The sequence below is a fragment of the Orbicella franksi genome, chromosome 6 (assembly GCF_964199315.1).
Source record: "Orbicella franksi chromosome 6, jaOrbFran1.1, whole genome shotgun sequence".
Taxonomy (NCBI): domain Eukaryota; kingdom Metazoa; phylum Cnidaria; class Anthozoa; order Scleractinia; family Merulinidae; genus Orbicella; species Orbicella franksi.
Window position 1 is genome coordinate 8,885,025 of NC_138150.1, and position 18,518 is coordinate 8,903,542.

The following is an 18,518-nucleotide window of genomic DNA, read 5'->3' on the forward strand; positions in this document are numbered from 1 at the left end:
GACATCAACATGACTCCCACCAATAAAAAATAAGTTTATTGAATATTCCGAGCCTTTATCAGGCTCCAAAATCAATCAATGTTCGTTATAAACAGCGAGCACCATTCATAAAACGGTTGTTCTAAAACTCCTTGTGATTCATTGCCATCATAGAATAAAATAGACTTTTTACACTTGCCATACACAAATCACAACCCCAAGACTCTTCCACAGGGCCGAAGAAAAACGAATTTTCCCGACGGAGGACGAAGACATCCGAACAGTGAAGGCAATGAAGCAATAGCCCTTCGGGAGAGAGTCTTTCTAATTTGCATTTGTGTATGGAATAATTAAGTTATCGCCTATAAACTGATAACATATTTCAAAGGAGATTTTCGATATCAAGACCCACAACAATAATTCACACTCCCAAATGTTACAAATGGTGTCACTCAGTTAGAAATTCACGAGGATATACAAGGTCGTGTGTACCATTAGGTTCAAATTTCTTGAAAACACCAGGCCCGGATAAGGATCAAACAAACAATAGTCTTTAAAATATCTGGTTATTTCCTTGAAAAATATAACTGCCAACAATTACCTGGTTTATAGTGAAGGGAAGCTATTAAGCCACTTTAGAAGAGTCATCGTGTTAATCATAATTCTATTATCTTCCATTCAACGACTTTTTTATTCTGGAGTAGTTGTAAGGCTTAACTATTGCACAATACAAATTTTTGAAGGTGGTTGCAGCAACACCCATTACTAACAAAGATATGACGCTTATTGTGTTCGATTTACGTTCAATTCTTATAAAGAACAAAATATTCGCTTCAATGTCGATTTTCCCAGTTAAAATTACTCTCAAAAATTCTGTAGTAATATTCACGCCTAATAATACCATAACTATGTAACTGTTTACATTATTTCACCACTCCTAATCTGATCCAATGAACAGTGAAAAAATAATGAATCGAATTATACAACACAGAAATTAAGCCTTTCACCTCAAAAACGATATCTTTTCTTATCTTCCAAGAGATTCTTAATAAAAAAAATGCTACATCGTCACTCATCGATTATAGGTCTGAAATGTGCTCATATCCCAGACATCAAGTCAATGATTAAAAGCTATACTCACTTCACTGTAACAATATCGTCACCAGCACAAACGTAATGAGAATACTGAAAACCAGCAGGTAACGAGAATGGTCTTCGAGTACTATAAGCCTCTTAGAAAGAATTACAAGCAAAATCAGTAAAGAATAAATATTCTAAGCTTGGCTGCAAGGTTATAAAGCAACCACTACCTACACGACACATGATACGGCCGTCTGGGTAATCTAGTCTCTACAACTCTTTATCTATTACTTATGTGCAAGAAGAAAAACTGTAATTCTATTCAAAACGGAGATAACGGCTAAAGGTCACGCATTTAAATGACCACATACCTTCCCAACGTAACAAACAGCGGGTAATTGTAAGCTATTTGAGAATTCAGTATAATTTAATATTTAATAGTTATTACCTGCAGAATGTCTTATCAACTTCGGTATAATTTAATATTCAATAGTTGTTATCTGCAGAATGGGTTCTCTTCAAATCTGATCCTGTATCTAACAACTACTTAAGAACGCACGCCAAACATTTGCCATTTACACTTTTGAAGTGCTGTATAATTTCAGTACGCTATTCACTACCGGGAATAAAACCTGATTTAGACATGCCTAGGCCCTTGCGCATAATATAAATATCTTAGCTGCTAAATATCACGTCATTTAAAATACTAATATACAATTAAAACCTCGCAATCTCACAGCTACAAGCACGGACCCGGGTTCGATAGACAATACCTCACCTCTTTGTTATAATTATAAATTAATGAACACAACAAATCGAGTATACCTTGATAAATTAAAATTGATTATCTGCAAATAATGAGTTCTCTGCATTCCTACACTTACGAATTCACAGTTCCTACGTTCGAAAATCTTAAAACTGGTCAATTACCTCACTGTAATCTGAATCACAAAGCGCATTACTTGCTTCCAATCACTTCATTGTCACTCTTATTTAAACCTTTTTTTGTTTGTCTATCTCATTCACGCATTTTTTTTGTGTGATTTTTTTCACTATTTTTCACTTCGACACACGACTCATTTCACTTCCCCACCGAAGACACTACTTGTGAAATCATGGATAAAATAGTCGCTGCTTTGTCGGACTTAGAATATACCTGCCATACGGGTTATATGAACTGCTTGGTAAAACATTAAACGTTTTTACGGCACCAACCACTGGAGCCTGATATCGCTGATTTACAAACGACGGAGGTGCTTGGTAACCTACGCCTGCTAACGAGAGGCCAGGTTGGACTGGGGCCGGACAATTTCCGTGAGAAAGAACCTGCCTTTGCGGGAGGCCTGGATTTACAAGCGATGGTCCAGCGCCGCCTGTTGACGTCACGTAAGAGTACGGCACGTGACCTGACACTGGGCCTGCCGTAGATATTCTCGCAACTCCGGTGTACAGCGGTTGTGAAACATACTGCGTATGCGCGGGAGGCAAGATCACCAAGGAGTTCCCCTCGTGAAACGAATCGTTACCACAGCAACGCGGTTCATTTCCAGACACGAGTAGAGTTTGCGAAGGGGGATAGGGTAGTGTCGGCGAAATGTACGTCGGCCCAACGTGTTGATTGTAATGCGGAATGATACCCAAGGAACTGGGGCGAGATACTTTGGTTGGACTGCGGTGAGGTGCTGCGGGCTCAAAGGGATGAGTTGAGAACCGAGCAGGTTGCATTTGATCGCTGGTGAAGTGGTTAGCAAGGCCAACCTGCTGCGAACTGGCAGCCACAGAGATTTGATTCTGTTGACCGGGAAGCTGGCCATAACTGTTCGTCACTTCCGTTACTTCTCCTTTCTCGTCAGCGCTTTCGGTGTCAGAACAATAAATCATTGCACTGTCTTTAGCGTTTCGATGATCATTAAAATTACCCGCAAGTCTACTGGGGTGTCGAAAGTCTTGAGAGTTTCCATATGTTGTAGTAGAAGACACCATCTCGTCGGTGGAGACACCGCTGGCAAATCCAGCATTACCATGGGCGTGCTCTATGGACTCGTTTAATCCGGGACTCGCGCTTCCAAGAGAAAACGATGACGTCACTATACAATCCTCGTCATCTTCGTCCTCGTCATCACCGAATCCATCACAATGATCGTCGTGTTCCGTGACGTCACATTGCTCGGGTTCGTCATCGTCGACGTCATCATCGTCGACGTCATCCTCTGCGATGTCGTGCGAATTGCGACCAGTTTTGTTTGTGTCAAGCGAGTTAGGTTCCATTTCATCGCTGGAACTTGAAACCGTAATGACACTTGGAGAGGAGGGCGAATCTGGAATTTCAATCGGAGACGAAGTTTGTTTCGCTGGTGCATTTGACGACTCGCTCTCCTGGCGCACAAACCCCAGGGGACTCGACACTTGGTTCACCTCCCCGAATAAATATGTCCTTTCACCATACCTTCTCCTCCCCGGAGAGGATACCGTACGCCTCAGAGGAGCATGCCCGCTGGACAGTCCCATTGGTACGTGGGCGCTGGGGCCGTTTTGAAAAGTATTGGCTGACAGCTGCCAAGGCAACAAACCGGTAGGTATGTGAGGCCCACTCCAGACCGGTGGCGGGGCGACCGGCTGCTGCATCACGGGCATGACAGAAAACAGCACGGAGCCCGCGGGACGGGACCACTCGTGGCTGATGAGATGACGAGGCTGTGAAACAAAACACAACAGCAAAGCAGTTAACGACGAATGCAAAATAAATGTCACTAATTACCTCAAGCGAAGGCAAAAATCAATAATCGAAGAACGAATTTTGCACTGTCGCCGTCGAGTACCGTTCTAACTTCTAACCAAGTGAATAAACGAGGTTCGCCTAGAAAGATCCGTTTGAGTTAACTTTGTTTTACCGAAAATCATTTTGAAAAGACCATACATACCTCACGGGGGCGTTCAAATCCATCACTTTCCTGTTGAAATAAAAAGATAGGACACCTTTATCAAGGATCTAAGGATACGATGTTAAATAATTTCGCAACAAATTTTAAACAGCAGCTTTTATCATGTGATTTATAAATAAACAAATTTATTTGGCATGTCAACTCAGCCTGCCAAAACTGTGCACCTAAAATACAAAAGACCATGAATAACTTCTGTTATGGACTTACCATGTGATACACGCCAGGGCTGGGTTCTGCTGAAATATAGCCATTGTCATCTGACCCTCGCCATGCGCCAACTGGCGGCGGGTTCATTGGTCGGCTGAAAAAAAAAATCGTTTTCACTTATTTGAACTCTCTTGGACTCAATGTTTAGTTGCTACCCTCAAGAACGGAATCTAACGAGTGTTATGTGCTGGGATATGGCACCACTCCGAACGAATGAGCCAAAGGGTAGGAGGGGGGAATCGAGGATCGAAGAAGGGGAGAGAGGGAGAAGGAAAGGAGAGAGCAGGTAGGAAGGAGGTGGGAGGCTGGAGATGGCAAGAGAAAAAAGAGAGGGCGACAGGAGAGGACAAAGAACAGAGGAGGGAGGGAGGGGAAGAGGGCTGAGAGAGAGCAAGGAGGGAGGGATGAAAGGAAGGAAGGAAGGAAGGAAGGGGATAGGACAGGTAGAAAGGAGGAATAAACAGGAGTCGATGAATGTTTATACCTTGGGTTATCCATTCCTTGCAAGTTCTCAGGAATTATCGGTTGAACGGTTGATAAACCAACAGCTCCTGTCCAGTGAGGTAAAAGCTAAAAAAAGATGAAACAAAAACAAATATTTGATAAAAATTAATTTCCGAGAAGAATACAATCAAGTTCGTAAATCTTTCTGTTACCGGAAATGCAACAAAATTCAACCATACAATGCATTTTCTCTTTCTCTGAAAATACTACAATGCGAATCACCTCTCAAAAAGATACAAAATGAATCCAAAATGATATTGAGTCTGAGCATCATTTTAATAACAAAGCAACATCACTAGAAACTCCATTAACTGTTTATTATAAGGAACGTTTTTGATAAACAGCTACCTGTAAAGCAGGATCTGAGCCAAACCGCTTTGGGGTCCATGTTTGAAGTGGAACACTCTTAGAGGGATACACAAAAACTGAATGAGCTTTTGAATGGATTAGACCTTTACCCAATGTGAAACTCAACTGCAAAGAGTTTAAAGATTTCAGCGAAAATTGGGCATAATATAATTCCCCAATAAACACAAATCAATAATTCTAAAGCACGAATCAATGAGCTTCAATAGGCGCTTTCGATTCGACCAAAGTTTCCGATTTGCTTTTCTGGAAATTTCCAGAGGCGAATCTGGAACAGCGTTTTCGGAAATTTCCGGTAAAACAGGACAACCTCTCTTGGTATACCCAAATTTTCGAAAATCTCTTACTGGGAATCCCGTCCCATTTGATTTTCCTCCTGGAATTTCCGAAATTTTCGGTTGAGTGGTCTGTTTTTCGGAAATTCGACAATTTCCAGATTTTCTAGAGACTTTCTCAGGAGATTTCCGTACCATGTGTCCCTGTTTCGAAATTTTCGGAATTTTTGGTTGAATAGAAAGCGCCCAATATCTTTGAAGACCCAAGCCACATTTTCCTCCCTTTTGTCATAAGAGAACGGATATTTTCTTCGTTGCAAGATGTAACTGAAAATTCCATATTGTCACTACCCGTTTCTGGTTAATTAATTGCGAAACACTATAGAGTGGTTTTCAACTGAGTATCGTTAAACCAAAACCAAAGTAATCACTTTGGCCAATCACAAGGGACAGAGAACATCCAGTCAACCAATCAAAAGTAGAAGTAAATACCTGTGCCTGACGCCACAAGGCGCGGGAAAATGTGTGCGAGCCAGTCACGATTGGTTTTGGTGTTACTTCTGATTGGATAAAAATGTGGCGCGAGTTTTTTTAAGCCAATCGAATAACGTGTAATACAAAGACAAAGCATACTGATACTGTTTTGGATACTCAGAAGAAAACCGCTCTCAAATGGATAAAGACGGAAAATGATGGACACCTGAACAAAACCTGGTCTCCCAATATAAATTAATAAATTATTATTATTATTATTATTATTATTACTATTATTTTACAGTTGTAATTTTTTATAAGCCACTAATAAACATTATTGTTATTATTAAAAAAATATTATTATTATTATTATTATTATTATTATCATTATTATTATTATTATTATTATAGTTAAGCAATCGAAAACAAGGTTATTTCTTAATTTTTTAGTCAACTAAATCGATTGGAAAACAAACTGAAAGGTAGTTCGTATAGTGTGATCGTCCGGGTGAGGGTAGTTCTGAAAAGAACTGTTGTTGGTGAAAGGTGTCAAAAAATCGAAGGACATTAAACTAAACCAATGCAAACAGTTTGGTTCATTGCACTTAGCAGAACTCACTTTAGCATAAAGACCAGAAGAGGCTGGTAGTGTGAGCGATGCTTGAGGGATGGCCATCGATACCACAACTGGCCTAGGCTAAAATAATAGTAATAAAAAACAAACAAACAAACTTAAAATCAACACAAAAATAAAAGACTGAGATAGAATTGGCTCAAAAGATGTCCAAGTGTTCCAAGCACAATCAATAATATTGACATCTTGGTTTTTAGAAAATGATTGTGAAGCCTTCGAGACCTTCCTCAATAGTGACGCGTAAATGTTTAAATAATGGAAACAGAGTTCACTTAGGAGCCCAGAGGAAAAGAGCAGACGTAATAGAGATATTTTGCCATGCTTCAAACCCCACAAAATATTTTCCTTCAAAACTTCTCAAATGACCAATAAGCTAACAGAAGATCTGATACCTGCTGAGGTGCTGCTTGCGGAGCAAACAGATGTTTTTGAGGTGAGGAGTTGTCTGGCTGACAAAGAACTGCATGCTGGGGGATGAAATGAGCCCCAAGGAAATCTGAAGTAGATGGTTGAAGACTGGGCTGCTGGAAATACAAAGTACAACATCAGGTTTGATTACAAGCATGAAGTGTACAGACTCAGGCAAAGGTTTGGGAGACATAAAAGTAACATGCAATAAAGCAGTACTGTGAAATTATTGTAGGACAAAAACTTGAGATAAAAAACGATGTCTTGATCACTCTGAGATCATTTTCAAGTTTAAAAAAGTGAAACTTTTGCATACATGTATATGAGTAAACTTAAGACATGAGAATTTGAAAGTGATACAAAGATGTACATATGCACTAAGCATTACAAAACGTAGGTGATAAAACTGAACTCTAAAATGCAAAAGGCTAGATAAGACAATAGGACTATGTTAAAAACTACAAATGATATAAATATAAAATACTCAGCGCTATAAAATAATCTGCACTGTAACATTATGTTGGTCAAATATATTCATTGCAGAAAAGAACGACAATCAGTTAAAATAAATATTGCAGTTTGAAGTCTGGTAACAAAACACAGCACATGCCATAACCATTTCCAATCAGCAAAACAAGATAATAATTTCAAAAACAATATTATTACAGACTTTCAACATACCACAGCTTGAAGGGGAGCCACAGGTAGACCAGCATGGGCTGTGAACTGTTCTGCTGAGGGTTGTGGCAAGCCACTCACGTGATCTTGGCTGACCATGGCTTCGCTTCGCACCATTGGAAGATGAATGTACGAGCTTGTTGATGCTCGTGGAAGACCAAACAGAGAACTAGAAGGAAGGGCTGATGATTGGTCAGCTACTCCTCTGTTGTATCGGCAAACTTGCATGCTCTTTACTGCTAAATTAAACCTGCCAAAGAACACATTAATGCATTAGGTTTAACTATTCAATCAGGGCTTTTTTTCACGTAAAATTTAGCAAAGAATTCTCCCATCTTTGGCTAGAAAAATGAATTTTTCTCAAGGACACACACTTGACTATACACTTCCATTTTGGCTTGGCAAAACATCAGGGGACTTAAGATTTGAGTACAAGAACAACTTTTCAATTCCAGTTTGCAGGTTCAACATTATCACAAATACCCATCTCATCGCATGAACTACCCTCTCTACCTACAAACAACATGAACAGCGAGGGCTCTGGAAACATCGCTGGTTTGAAATTCAAAAATAGTACTCATAATCAATCTTGTAATTGTAGTCCAATTTAAAGGTCCCTAATAATAATGCAAATGTTATATTCCTTAACATGTACTAATTTAATCTCTGACAGGCTAAGAATTCTTGTTTAAAATCTCCCACTTTGATTATATATGCATCCTAATGATGAAAAACAAAACACTTTGTTTACATTGTGTTTGACCACTGTACTGGTGGAATTTTATCGGACTGGGCCAAATTTTTGATCAGCCATTGTTGCTGAGTGCTGTTTGAAGTTTTCCTAATCAGGCAATTCATTTTCCTGTACTTGTAAGCAAACCTTTGACTTAATGTTCTTGCTATCATTGTTTAATGAACCAAGTCCACTTACGTATTACAGTGAGCAAAGTCAACCAAACGAGCCAGAGTGATAAACGGATGTCTGAGGGCTTCATCTGGAGTGATCCTCTTGTCTGGATCAACAATAAGAGTCTTCTTCAACAAGTCTGTAAACTCATACCTTCAGAAGAAGAAACATGCAACTACCTTTAAGTCATTTGTTAAATTAGACTGGTAAAATGACACCACAAATCAACAAAGAGCAAAGACAGGGTTAAGCTAACCTGTGCAGCTGGCAGGATTTCCAGCATGAGTGCTGTTGTCCTGAATCCTGCCAGCTATGCAGGCTAGAAATCTTCATTAAATATTTAAATGTAATCATTAGTTCTGAAATAAAACTTTGTGTGATTTGTTTCTCTAAGCCTTGCAAAAGGAACTGAAACTTTAAGATGTTGCCCAAAAAAATTGAAGATGAGGAGAAGCATGAAATTTGTGAGAGTAACTATTTTGAAGGACAACCTAAGAAGACAAAGATGTCATTTGGATAATTACAGTACATGTACAGTACACTGTAATCAACAAGTTTTAGAGTTTCAACAGAAATTGCCTTTTTTTTCTGCTTTCAGTAACCTCACTTAATGACATATTCTGCACCTTTAAGAGAGAGAAAAAAAAAATTGCTTTTTTTCAAGGTCAAATAGAGACTTTTACCTGTCAATCTTTTCTGCTACACGTTCATTTCCAACCAAGCTGCTCGACAAGTTGACCTGAGCCATCTCATCCAAAGAGTTGAAAATGTACTTTCTTGCTTCTTGTGACTTGATTTTGGTTTCTCTTTCATGTTCACTGCCAGTCTGTCAGAAAGTAGGAAATATATTCTTCATTGCATGCACGTGCTGAACTACAATTGTATGTGTGTTCCAGGAAATATCTTTTGCAAATGAATAGACTTATTACCATAGTTGCAGTAGACAAAAGAGTAATTATTTACCTGGGGTGTCCAATCGATGAAAATCAGTGATTGGAAAAGCAATTGATTAATTGATATCAATTGCTAAAATTAGTTAATTGGTATCACTTGGAATCAGTCAATCAATGACTAATTGATAGTCACACAAAAGCTGTTCATTGATTGCTATTGATTGGCAAAACGTGACGAAATTTGACGCAATGAGGCTATGTAACCTCAGAAAAAGTGCTCTATTGCTCAAGTAGTATCACCAACAAGACTTCACCTTCAGCTTCCATTCCAACAATCCTGAAGTTGCACTTAAAGCTTTTTTGAAAAATTTTGAACTTTTGGAGCCATTTGTCAATAGATGATCATCAGGCAAACCCTGGGTCTGTGAAATGTAGCGAATCTGCAAAACAAAATAATACATCTAGCTATGCATTGCCAGTTTGTATTCAACATTTGCCACATTTTTTTTTAGTAATTATTACTAATTAGAAGACTTTAAACCTGTGTTTAACATTGTACTCAGTAGTACAAATATTATGCAGATATGGTTATAAATAATCCTTATAACTGTAGACTAAAAGACACAAATACATTAAGTGGACATTGGTTGATCAAGTGCTCATGCGAACTTGGGAGACCTCAGAGAACTCTTAAACATGCTAAAACAGTGTGCAGATTTACAAATCTACATGTACTGCAAGAGTGTCATCCTCCCTGGGAATTAAGCTAATTTCAGATAGCAGATGAATGTAAATATCAACTTGAAGTTAGAGACATTTTTGAGAAAATTTTCTAGTTCAAAAGTTGTCAATTACAGACCGTGACGATGAAAAATCCTGTCAGGAAGCACATAATGTATCAACATGAAAAACTTGAAGATCAAGAAAACTGATTTCTCCATATCTTAAATTCCTTGAATGCACATGACTGTACACAAAAGCAAGAGTTAGGAGATATTTCAGTACAACACACTATACATTGTACATTCAGTTACCTGGTCATATTCTGAAGAGCCTGGGTACAGTGGCCACCCCAGAAATAATTCTGCAATTACACATCCCAGAGACCATGTATCAATTGCTTCACAAAATGGCAGACCAAGAATGACCTCTGGTGCTCTGTTGAAATCAAAGAAACCATTGGTACATGTATGACTCTAATATTTATATCTTTAAGACACAATTTAGCCCACTTAGTGGCAAACTTGTATCAATCAGTCTTCTTTATTGGTACTCACTCTTGCTAAAAAAAATCACCATGTTCAATGAAAATATTAAAAGTAAAAATTAGAGTTGGCTGGAATAACAATAGGGGCTAGCAGAGCCAGGCAGCCAGTTAACTTGTTAACTTGTAGGTATGAGTAAGAGTATCCTGAAAGTGAATCTGTAAACAACATTAGCTGTACTGACTAAAAGAAATTAAACAGTTTCTGGAAGCCAAGTTGAGTCCTGCCATTAGGATGTGAACCCATGATCTTCCACACAACAGATGAATATGACTGCCTGCTAAGGGAAATATTATGACCTCACAGTGTTTTAAATAAGTTACAGGAGATGCAAAAGTGTTATATTTCTACATGTACCTAAGGTTGTGTTCCACTGGGATCAACCGTTTCAACCGCAACCCGTTTGGGTTGATACAAGTGGAAGAGCAGCTGAGAGAAAACTCACAGATATGAATTCCACCTGCTTCTTAGGGCATGCTTCAGGTTTAAAACATTGACTGTTATTAACTTGCATTTTACAATGTTTTTCAGTAAAAAATGAAAAGCTATGTGTTCTGTAATGTGCAATACCTAAACAAGAGAAATGGCAACAAAGCCTTGCACAATTTAATATTCCAGAGTGGTATATCATAATAAACTGGGGAAAAGAAAAGTTACAACATTTGTAAAATTTCTAACACTTATTGAGGACAGATCTAGCTTTTTCCCCTCCTCTAGAGTCATTAATAATAATAATAATAATAATAATAATAATAATAATAATAATAACAATAATAATAATAATAATAATAATAATAATAATAATTTACCAATTTATATAGTGCATATTTACATATTCACATATTGGAAGTTAATCATTTCAGGAACATATTTGAAACATTCAAGATGCAGTTCAATATTCCCAGGACTATCATGAATCTAAAGGTGTACAACAATCAGTACTGAGAAATAATATTTTGATATTGACTGAAAAGGATAAGCAAAACTAAAAGAATCAAAAGTACATGTACTTTTAAAGAAACATCAATCAACAAATAAATGAAGTTCTTTGGAAGTAATTAATGTCTGTAAAATGGCACTTTGACATCATGGAAAATAAAATAGTTGTCTCTATCAAAGGAAGCACAATCTAAAACTTTATAATCAAGCTTGCAAAAAAACTCCCTGAAAACCCTAGATCACAAAGTCATGCTTTCGGAAATTTTTTGTGTGGCAACTAATTACTACATGTAAATGTATGATAAAACAGCAAATGCAACATTTATAACAAAATGTTAGTTACATATATTATTTGAACAATGCAAACTAAAGATTAAAAACACTTCAACTTTAGACACCAAGCTATTATATATTTTATGATCAAGTACTCTTGCAATAATACATGTCTCTACAGGCATTCTGAATTGCTCAAAAAGTATTTGTTGTAACATGCTGTTTGGCAAGTGAGGTTTTTCAAACATGTTTGACATCCTTTCAATACTTGTACCAATTAGAAGGGATTCAATCAAATATTATGCAATAGGATTCCCAATTCCAAACAAATTAAGGATGTCTTAGTTAGCTGGAAACAACTTTATAATCCAGAAGACACAAGTAACTCAAGAGTGTAAGACTAAGGTGGTCTCAAATTTACAAAATTGCTGCAATTGGGCTCAAGGAGCAAAAATGGATTGCACTGTCTAATAAAATGCCAAACATGTAATTATTAAATGAACGTTTTTCAGAAGGTCCATAATTTTAATATTGTATGTAAGGGTTAGCCCCATGAAATCAATGACCTGGGAGCTAAATCAAATCACTATAGTGCATATTTACTTTACATGATTCTTCAATACCTTTAATTTACACGTACACAGTCTTTGTATGCTAATTTTTACAATAAAGTTCCTTTCTACCCTTTACAAAACAAAATTTACCCAGCACCAATAAGACATTTGATACACATGAGCATCTGTTTGGACAGCAATTTTTAAAAAAAAAAAAAAATTATATTGGTGAACTACAGTAAATAATTAATTATAGCAATGAAAAACGATGACTGATGTATGTACAAAATACAGGCTTGTGATGCATGTGCATATGTGTTGTTGGTCAATTTGTTTATTAGGTCAATGTACTATCAATCAAATGATACTCAATAATTTCCCACTGCAATAAAAATTATAACGTTAAGAGAGGAACCCTTAGCTGGTTTTCACGTAGGTCCTCTATCCTGATCGTATTGGAATTTTGAAACGTTGGTTTTTCAGAGGGGGGGGGGGGGGAAGGGGGGGAGGAAGACCAGACAACCCGGAAAAAAACCCTCGGAGCAAGGCGAGAACCAACAATAAACTGGCCACATTGTTGGGAGGCGAGGACTCTCACAACTGCGCCAACCCTGCTCCCCTAATATAGTTGAACTTATTTTTAACTTTAACCTTAACACTTTGTAGTTAACTATACTATAAGTGTATAATCTTACAGAGGCCTACACATCTATAAGCTTTCTAGTTTCTTTTGGGTCTTTTGGCTACTTCAGTTTTTAAAGTTTCTTTTGTATATTTTTGTAATATTCTTTTGTACCACAAATAAATTAATAAAATTAAAGTGTATATGTGTGTACATTTATATAATTCTGTTTGACTTACAACAATAAATAATATTATGAGAAGTTCACTCAAGGCTCAAGGCTAATACAAACTTAAGCTTGCATATTTTCCCAAAATGAAAATGCATATTTTCCCAGGGGGGGGGGGGGGGGGGCAATGGTTCTTGGTGTTAATATAATATAATAAAATTAATATTGACATTTTTTTTTGGAAGGAGCCATGCATCAAAGGTGACTTTGAGGAGGCCCCTCAAAATATACATGTAAACAATGAAAAGTGAAAATGATAAAAAAAGATATAAGAAAGCAAAAGTGAAAGAAACAAATGGTCAAAAGAAAAGAGCAAATGTTCCATTTACTTCAATCAATAGTGTTATCTGCCTTACCGAATTTTCGTGATTTACTGGCTAACCCTATTCCGTTCAGTGTCCACACTAGGTTTTGCAAAAAAAGCCTCCTGGGCCTTGCGGCTTCCAAATTTTAGGGGACCTACACAATTTTTAAGCATAATCCGCATAAATTGACAGTCTGAGAAAAGTCCTTTTGGTGCCAGTTTTCATCTGAAAGCTTTTGCATCATACAATGTAATCTAATTTGAATCCTTCATATGTTAATTCATTCAAGTTTATTAATGAGAATCTTCAATCACTCACTTTACTTTTCTTGGATAAAAGTTAAGGCCTTTTGGATTGTTGTTTTGGTACAATTTGGTAGCTTTATGGTTTTTTCTTTCGTATTTTCTTCTGTTATTTAATTTAATTTAATTTTATTTGAGTTTAACATAATTTTGTGCATCCAAAGGTAGTGAAGGGCCTGTGCTTGTGCATCCTACAAAAGTTTTATGTGTAAATATGCAAGATTTGCAAGTGCGTTAATGAGAACTCTGATCCCATTCATAAGCAAATTGCTCAGGTTCTCAGCTACCTCATTTGACATGACAGCTGATGAGTTATTATTGGCCTATGGCTGTTTCATATAGAAAACAAAATATGATTAGAGGTGTACAGAGAAAAATTGCAAGGATGGTCAAACAGGCCTTTGTCAAAGAAATGGTTTTGTCAATTTCTTTTAAAAGCAATAAATTTTAGAGGTGTAGCAATTAACACCCAGTTTTGAAACACATGTCTGCAGCCGATCGATGTCTTGCTGATAACATGTCATAGCACTGGTCACTAGCAAATTACTACATCCAAGCCCTTTGCAGGTCCGGAATATCAAATTTTCATATTGTCACATTGTTTCTCGTTTTAAACAAAAATTTAAGGGTGCTCTCTTTCCCTGACAATCGTGGTGATTTACATGTACCCTTGAGATGGTTCAACAAACAACAAGATTTATTAAAAAACATTATCAGCTATGCATTGGCAATGCTAACCAAGAAAATAAATATATTTTTTTTAAATCCACATTCTTCTTTTCACATAGTGTAAAACTTGTTTTCCTTCTTCACACAATATGAGCTGTCAAAACAAAGACATGCATTTTTCATGTTTTCTAAGTGGATCAGAATTTCAAACCTGTATTTTATTTTTCTATCTTCTATATCATTGCTTTGCTATGCAACATAGTTGTTCAACATCAGATTTCTCCCTACTACATTTCTTTATTGTTAAGCAGGAAGGTACTGGGAAAAACGAAAATCATCACCACTTATTAGGAGATTCTCACTGATTGAAATTATTGCCAAAATTCTAAGCTAGATAAAATAAAAGAGAAGATAGGTTTTTCTTTGCCACAATATTTTCTCTTAAATTTTTAAAATTGTCCCCCAGGTTTTAAACCCTCAAGGCAGTGTTGCAATAACTTCTGCCCTCTCTTGAGTCCTTCAAGAGCGACCAACAATATTTTGGCAAGTGAAAGGACAACATTGGTAATGTTCCCATTTTCATTCAAATTGCAGCGCAGGCGTTATTTGAATTCCTGAATTACCTAAATTTCCATTTTTAGTTTGCAAGTTCTCGTTATCATTTTTGGAGCAAAATGTGGTAATGAAATAATCTGTCAGCTTTGTGAGAACAAAATCTGTCGAAGTTTCAGCTGCTTGCCCCGTAATTGACGACCCTTTTGTTTTGAAGGTTACTTAACATTTCTAAGTGTATCTATATATACAGTACTTTATAGCCTAAAAAAAATTTCAAGTTTCTGGGGAGCCTTTGTGAATTTTGCAGCAGATCCAAGAATAGACAAGAAGGCACATGTATACAAAACTGAAGAAAAATTTAATAGGTTCCACTTTTATTTACAATGGGAATTTTTTTCTTGCTCTCAACAAGTGTAAAGCCAAAAGAAAGATATGAGCAGACACATATACCAGGTCTAATACGAATTAGCAAGCAAAACATCACGTAGATGTACAGAACTTTGTTTTCATCCGACAAAAACACATAATAAATCAAAGAAACCGCAGACATAATGAAACCAATCGCAGTAATCTGCAACTACTGTCAGTAAAGAATAATTATTTTTTTAAATATTTTTCTGCGGTCAAAATATTTCAAAATCTTAAAATAATATTAACAAAAAAGATAGAACTTGCCCCCAGTAGGGTTTTAAAATACCAACGAGGAGGGCAAATCTGTTAAGAGCTTACCTGTAATATCGACTTTGAAGATACGAAGAGCAAACAGCTTTAGATACTTGCGTTGCAGAACCAAAGTCAATCACTTTTACACGAAACGGCTGCTTTTCTGGATCAACAAGCATAATATTTTCGGGCTTCAAGTCTGCGTGGATAAGTCCCAGGGATTTTAGCTTTGACAATGCGACCAGAACTTGCTGAACTATTGGTCGAATGTGTCTCAAAGGCAATGGGTTAAACTTGGATTGTTTTAGGTAATCATAGAGATTTTGTTGTAACATTTCGAACACCAGACATGTGTGATTCTTGTGCTGAAAGCATTCGATCGCGCGAACAAAATTAAAAGCCTCTGAATTCTCGGCGCTCAACTTGGCCAAAATACCGATCTCTATTTGTCCCTGTCGAGCATACGAGGGGTGGTCTTTTAATATTTTGATGGCGCAAAGCTCGTTCGTGCCTTTTTTCCAACATTTGACGACTTGTCCAAATGTTCCGCGGCCCAGGAATTCGAGAACTTCGTACCGCGATGTTGCTGAACACAACTCTTCATGAAGCACTACTTTGTAGTCTCCCTCGCTGTTGCTATTGCCAGTAGTTTTGGAATTCTGTCGCGACTTTTTCCCATTAGTCTCAGGGACTTTCAAGCCACATCGCTTATACGTGTTCACAAGGTTTTGTGTTAGACTTCGCAGAGCGTTCGTAGCTGTATCAACATGGATTTTGTTCGCACAAAGGCCCGTGTAGATTGTTCCATTGGGCCTATTGAAAGAAGAAAATGCACTCGAAGAATGGGTTATCAATTCGGCTTGAGCCATTCTGTACTCAATATACATTAAAAAAGATTTTGTTCGGCTCTATGCGATGGCTTTGTCCTCGAAGCCATTAAAACATATGAAATGTGCCTTGTTCATTCGAAAGTAAATAGTGAACGTAGATTTCACCACGATTCCACCCGTAATAAACCACTCTGACCTTCACCGTTTCCCATACGCCATTAGCTTCTTGATTTCCTTCTTAACACACAATCGTTTGAATACTAACTAGCCAGACAACACTAAGTTGAAGTTTTTTCGCGTTGTTTGTGTATTGCCTAATGAAAATCGGCTGGTTTTCGTCAGTGATTTCCCTCGGGTCGCGTACACATCCAATAGGACATAACGTTCGCTGTTTTTGACAACCAAAGCGAGCAGCTAGCCATGGATTCCATCTTTGCTTTGGTTGAAATGCAATAAAAGAGTACCAGGATTTAAAGAGTACCGTGTGAGTCCAATACTCTTCAACAATATTGCTTTAATTGGTCTTCCGCCGTCGAGGATAAACTTTGATCAAACGATGGTACGAGCGAATCGCTTCTCCAATATTTTCCACTGATCCTTCGAACTTCAAGAAAAAATATTTTCTCGATGAGGAGATGTTCACCACTGCTACTGAAGCTTTCAATTCTTTGTTTTTGTAAACTTTTAGCACCAGTGTTCACTTCCCTTCAATCGTAAAGACTTCACAAATGGTCTACCAGTTTACCATATGTAATATTTAAGATAAGTTCATGAATAGTTGATGGCTTGCTTCCATTGCCAGTTCAGTTTCCTTGCTAGACTACAATACCGATAAAAACACTCTCCGAGACTCCACTCTGAGTCTAAGGCGCTTATCCTTGCTGCGATGAAAATCGGCGAAAAGATTTTAATCCGCAAGGATTCTAAGAACCAAAGAGATTGTAATCAACGAATGTCGATCGCTTTCCACGAAAATATTCTTGTTGTTCGAGCACCAAGTTATGAAACAACATCTACTAGTAAATGAAACCAGTTGCGTCCTTTGTTCAGTTCAAGGCTAACAAAAATGTTCTTAGTTCCTGCTGCACTATCGGCACGACAAACTCCGTGAATTTCCACACAAACGAGGACTTCAGCGAGGCCAGGAAAGTGCGAATGGGCCAATTGATGTTGTACGAAAAACTATACAGTCTCGCCAAATGTTGAGCCGTGCAATCTTCACTCACATCCTTCCACCAATGGTTCGAATGGCATTAACTTTCACCCCGATCGGAAACGAAAATCGCCAGCTACAAGCTATGTAAACTACATCCTCAATGCACTGAATGCATGGTGTTGATTTTGTAAGCACAGCAAAGCGCGCGCCATGTTTGCTACTGTGACGTAGCTAGTGTGGGTTTCTGACCAATCAGAAACCGATAACCGAGTTTTTGGTTCATGACGTCAGAAAGTACGTCATTAGTTGCCAAGACAGGAATTGTGGGGCGAGAAATTTCACAAAAAGCGTATTTTCAGAAAGAAACAGCTAATATTAGAACCGAAGATTAAGAAGAAGAACCGGCAAAGATGAAACATTTTTCTCTTTCCACTAAATTAGGGAAAATGATGAATTATTGAAATTTTAGCAATTTTTTTTTAATGCAGAATTTTCCATACCACTATTGTGGGCCGACTGTCGCCTCTGTTTGCATAAGGAACCCATTCAATGTACTGGAAAATTTAAATTAGCAACAATATTATCCGCCGATACCAATAGCTCCACGTAAACTCTGCCTGAAAACAAATAAAGACAGAGACCGTTGCCTACGCAAGCTGATGCACAGGGTGATTTTTAAACCCCATTAACAACATTTTCCTTCTCTACCATGACGTTTTCACAATTTAATAAACCAAGTTTTGACAATATTGCAAAGAAAAGAACGATCTAGGCTACCTCTCCAGCAGATTGCTAATGAATGCATTCGC

The 18,518-nt window shown here is 37.5% G+C and overlaps 2 protein-coding genes across 3 annotated transcripts in view; one reads left to right on the top strand and one right to left on the bottom strand.

Moving 5' to 3' along the window:
* LOC145491160 (uncharacterized) overlaps positions 1–12,598 on the top strand; it is a 66,514-nt gene extending 53,916 nt beyond the window's left edge. The window contains exon 4 of the transcript XR_014049776.1: positions 12,576–12,598. The gene's annotated coding sequence lies outside the window, so the exon portion shown is untranslated. The remainder of the gene's footprint in view (positions 1–12,575) is intronic.
* On the bottom strand, positions 15–18,151 carry LOC145491111 (uncharacterized). 2 transcript variants are annotated; one of them, XM_081470255.1, is made up of 13 exons: positions 15,790–18,151; positions 10,382–10,505; positions 9,662–9,787; positions 9,138–9,280; positions 8,479–8,607; positions 7,551–7,797; positions 6,854–6,982; positions 6,447–6,524; positions 5,061–5,117; positions 4,693–4,778; positions 4,209–4,302; positions 3,981–4,010; positions 15–3,753 (listed from the first exon to the last, which is right to left on the bottom strand). In XM_081470255.1, exons 1-13 carry the CDS (start codon positions 16,608–16,610, stop codon positions 2,173–2,175), a joined length of 3,645 nt encoding a protein of 1,214 aa, XP_081326381.1. In that variant the 5' UTR covers positions 16,611–18,151; the 3' UTR covers positions 15–2,172. The 2 variants fall into 2 exon arrangements, with proteins under 2 accessions (XP_081326381.1, XP_081326380.1); XM_081470254.1 differs by having other exon boundaries at positions 6,854–6,985; positions 15,790–18,148.
* Positions 18,152–18,518: the final 367 nt, after the last annotated feature.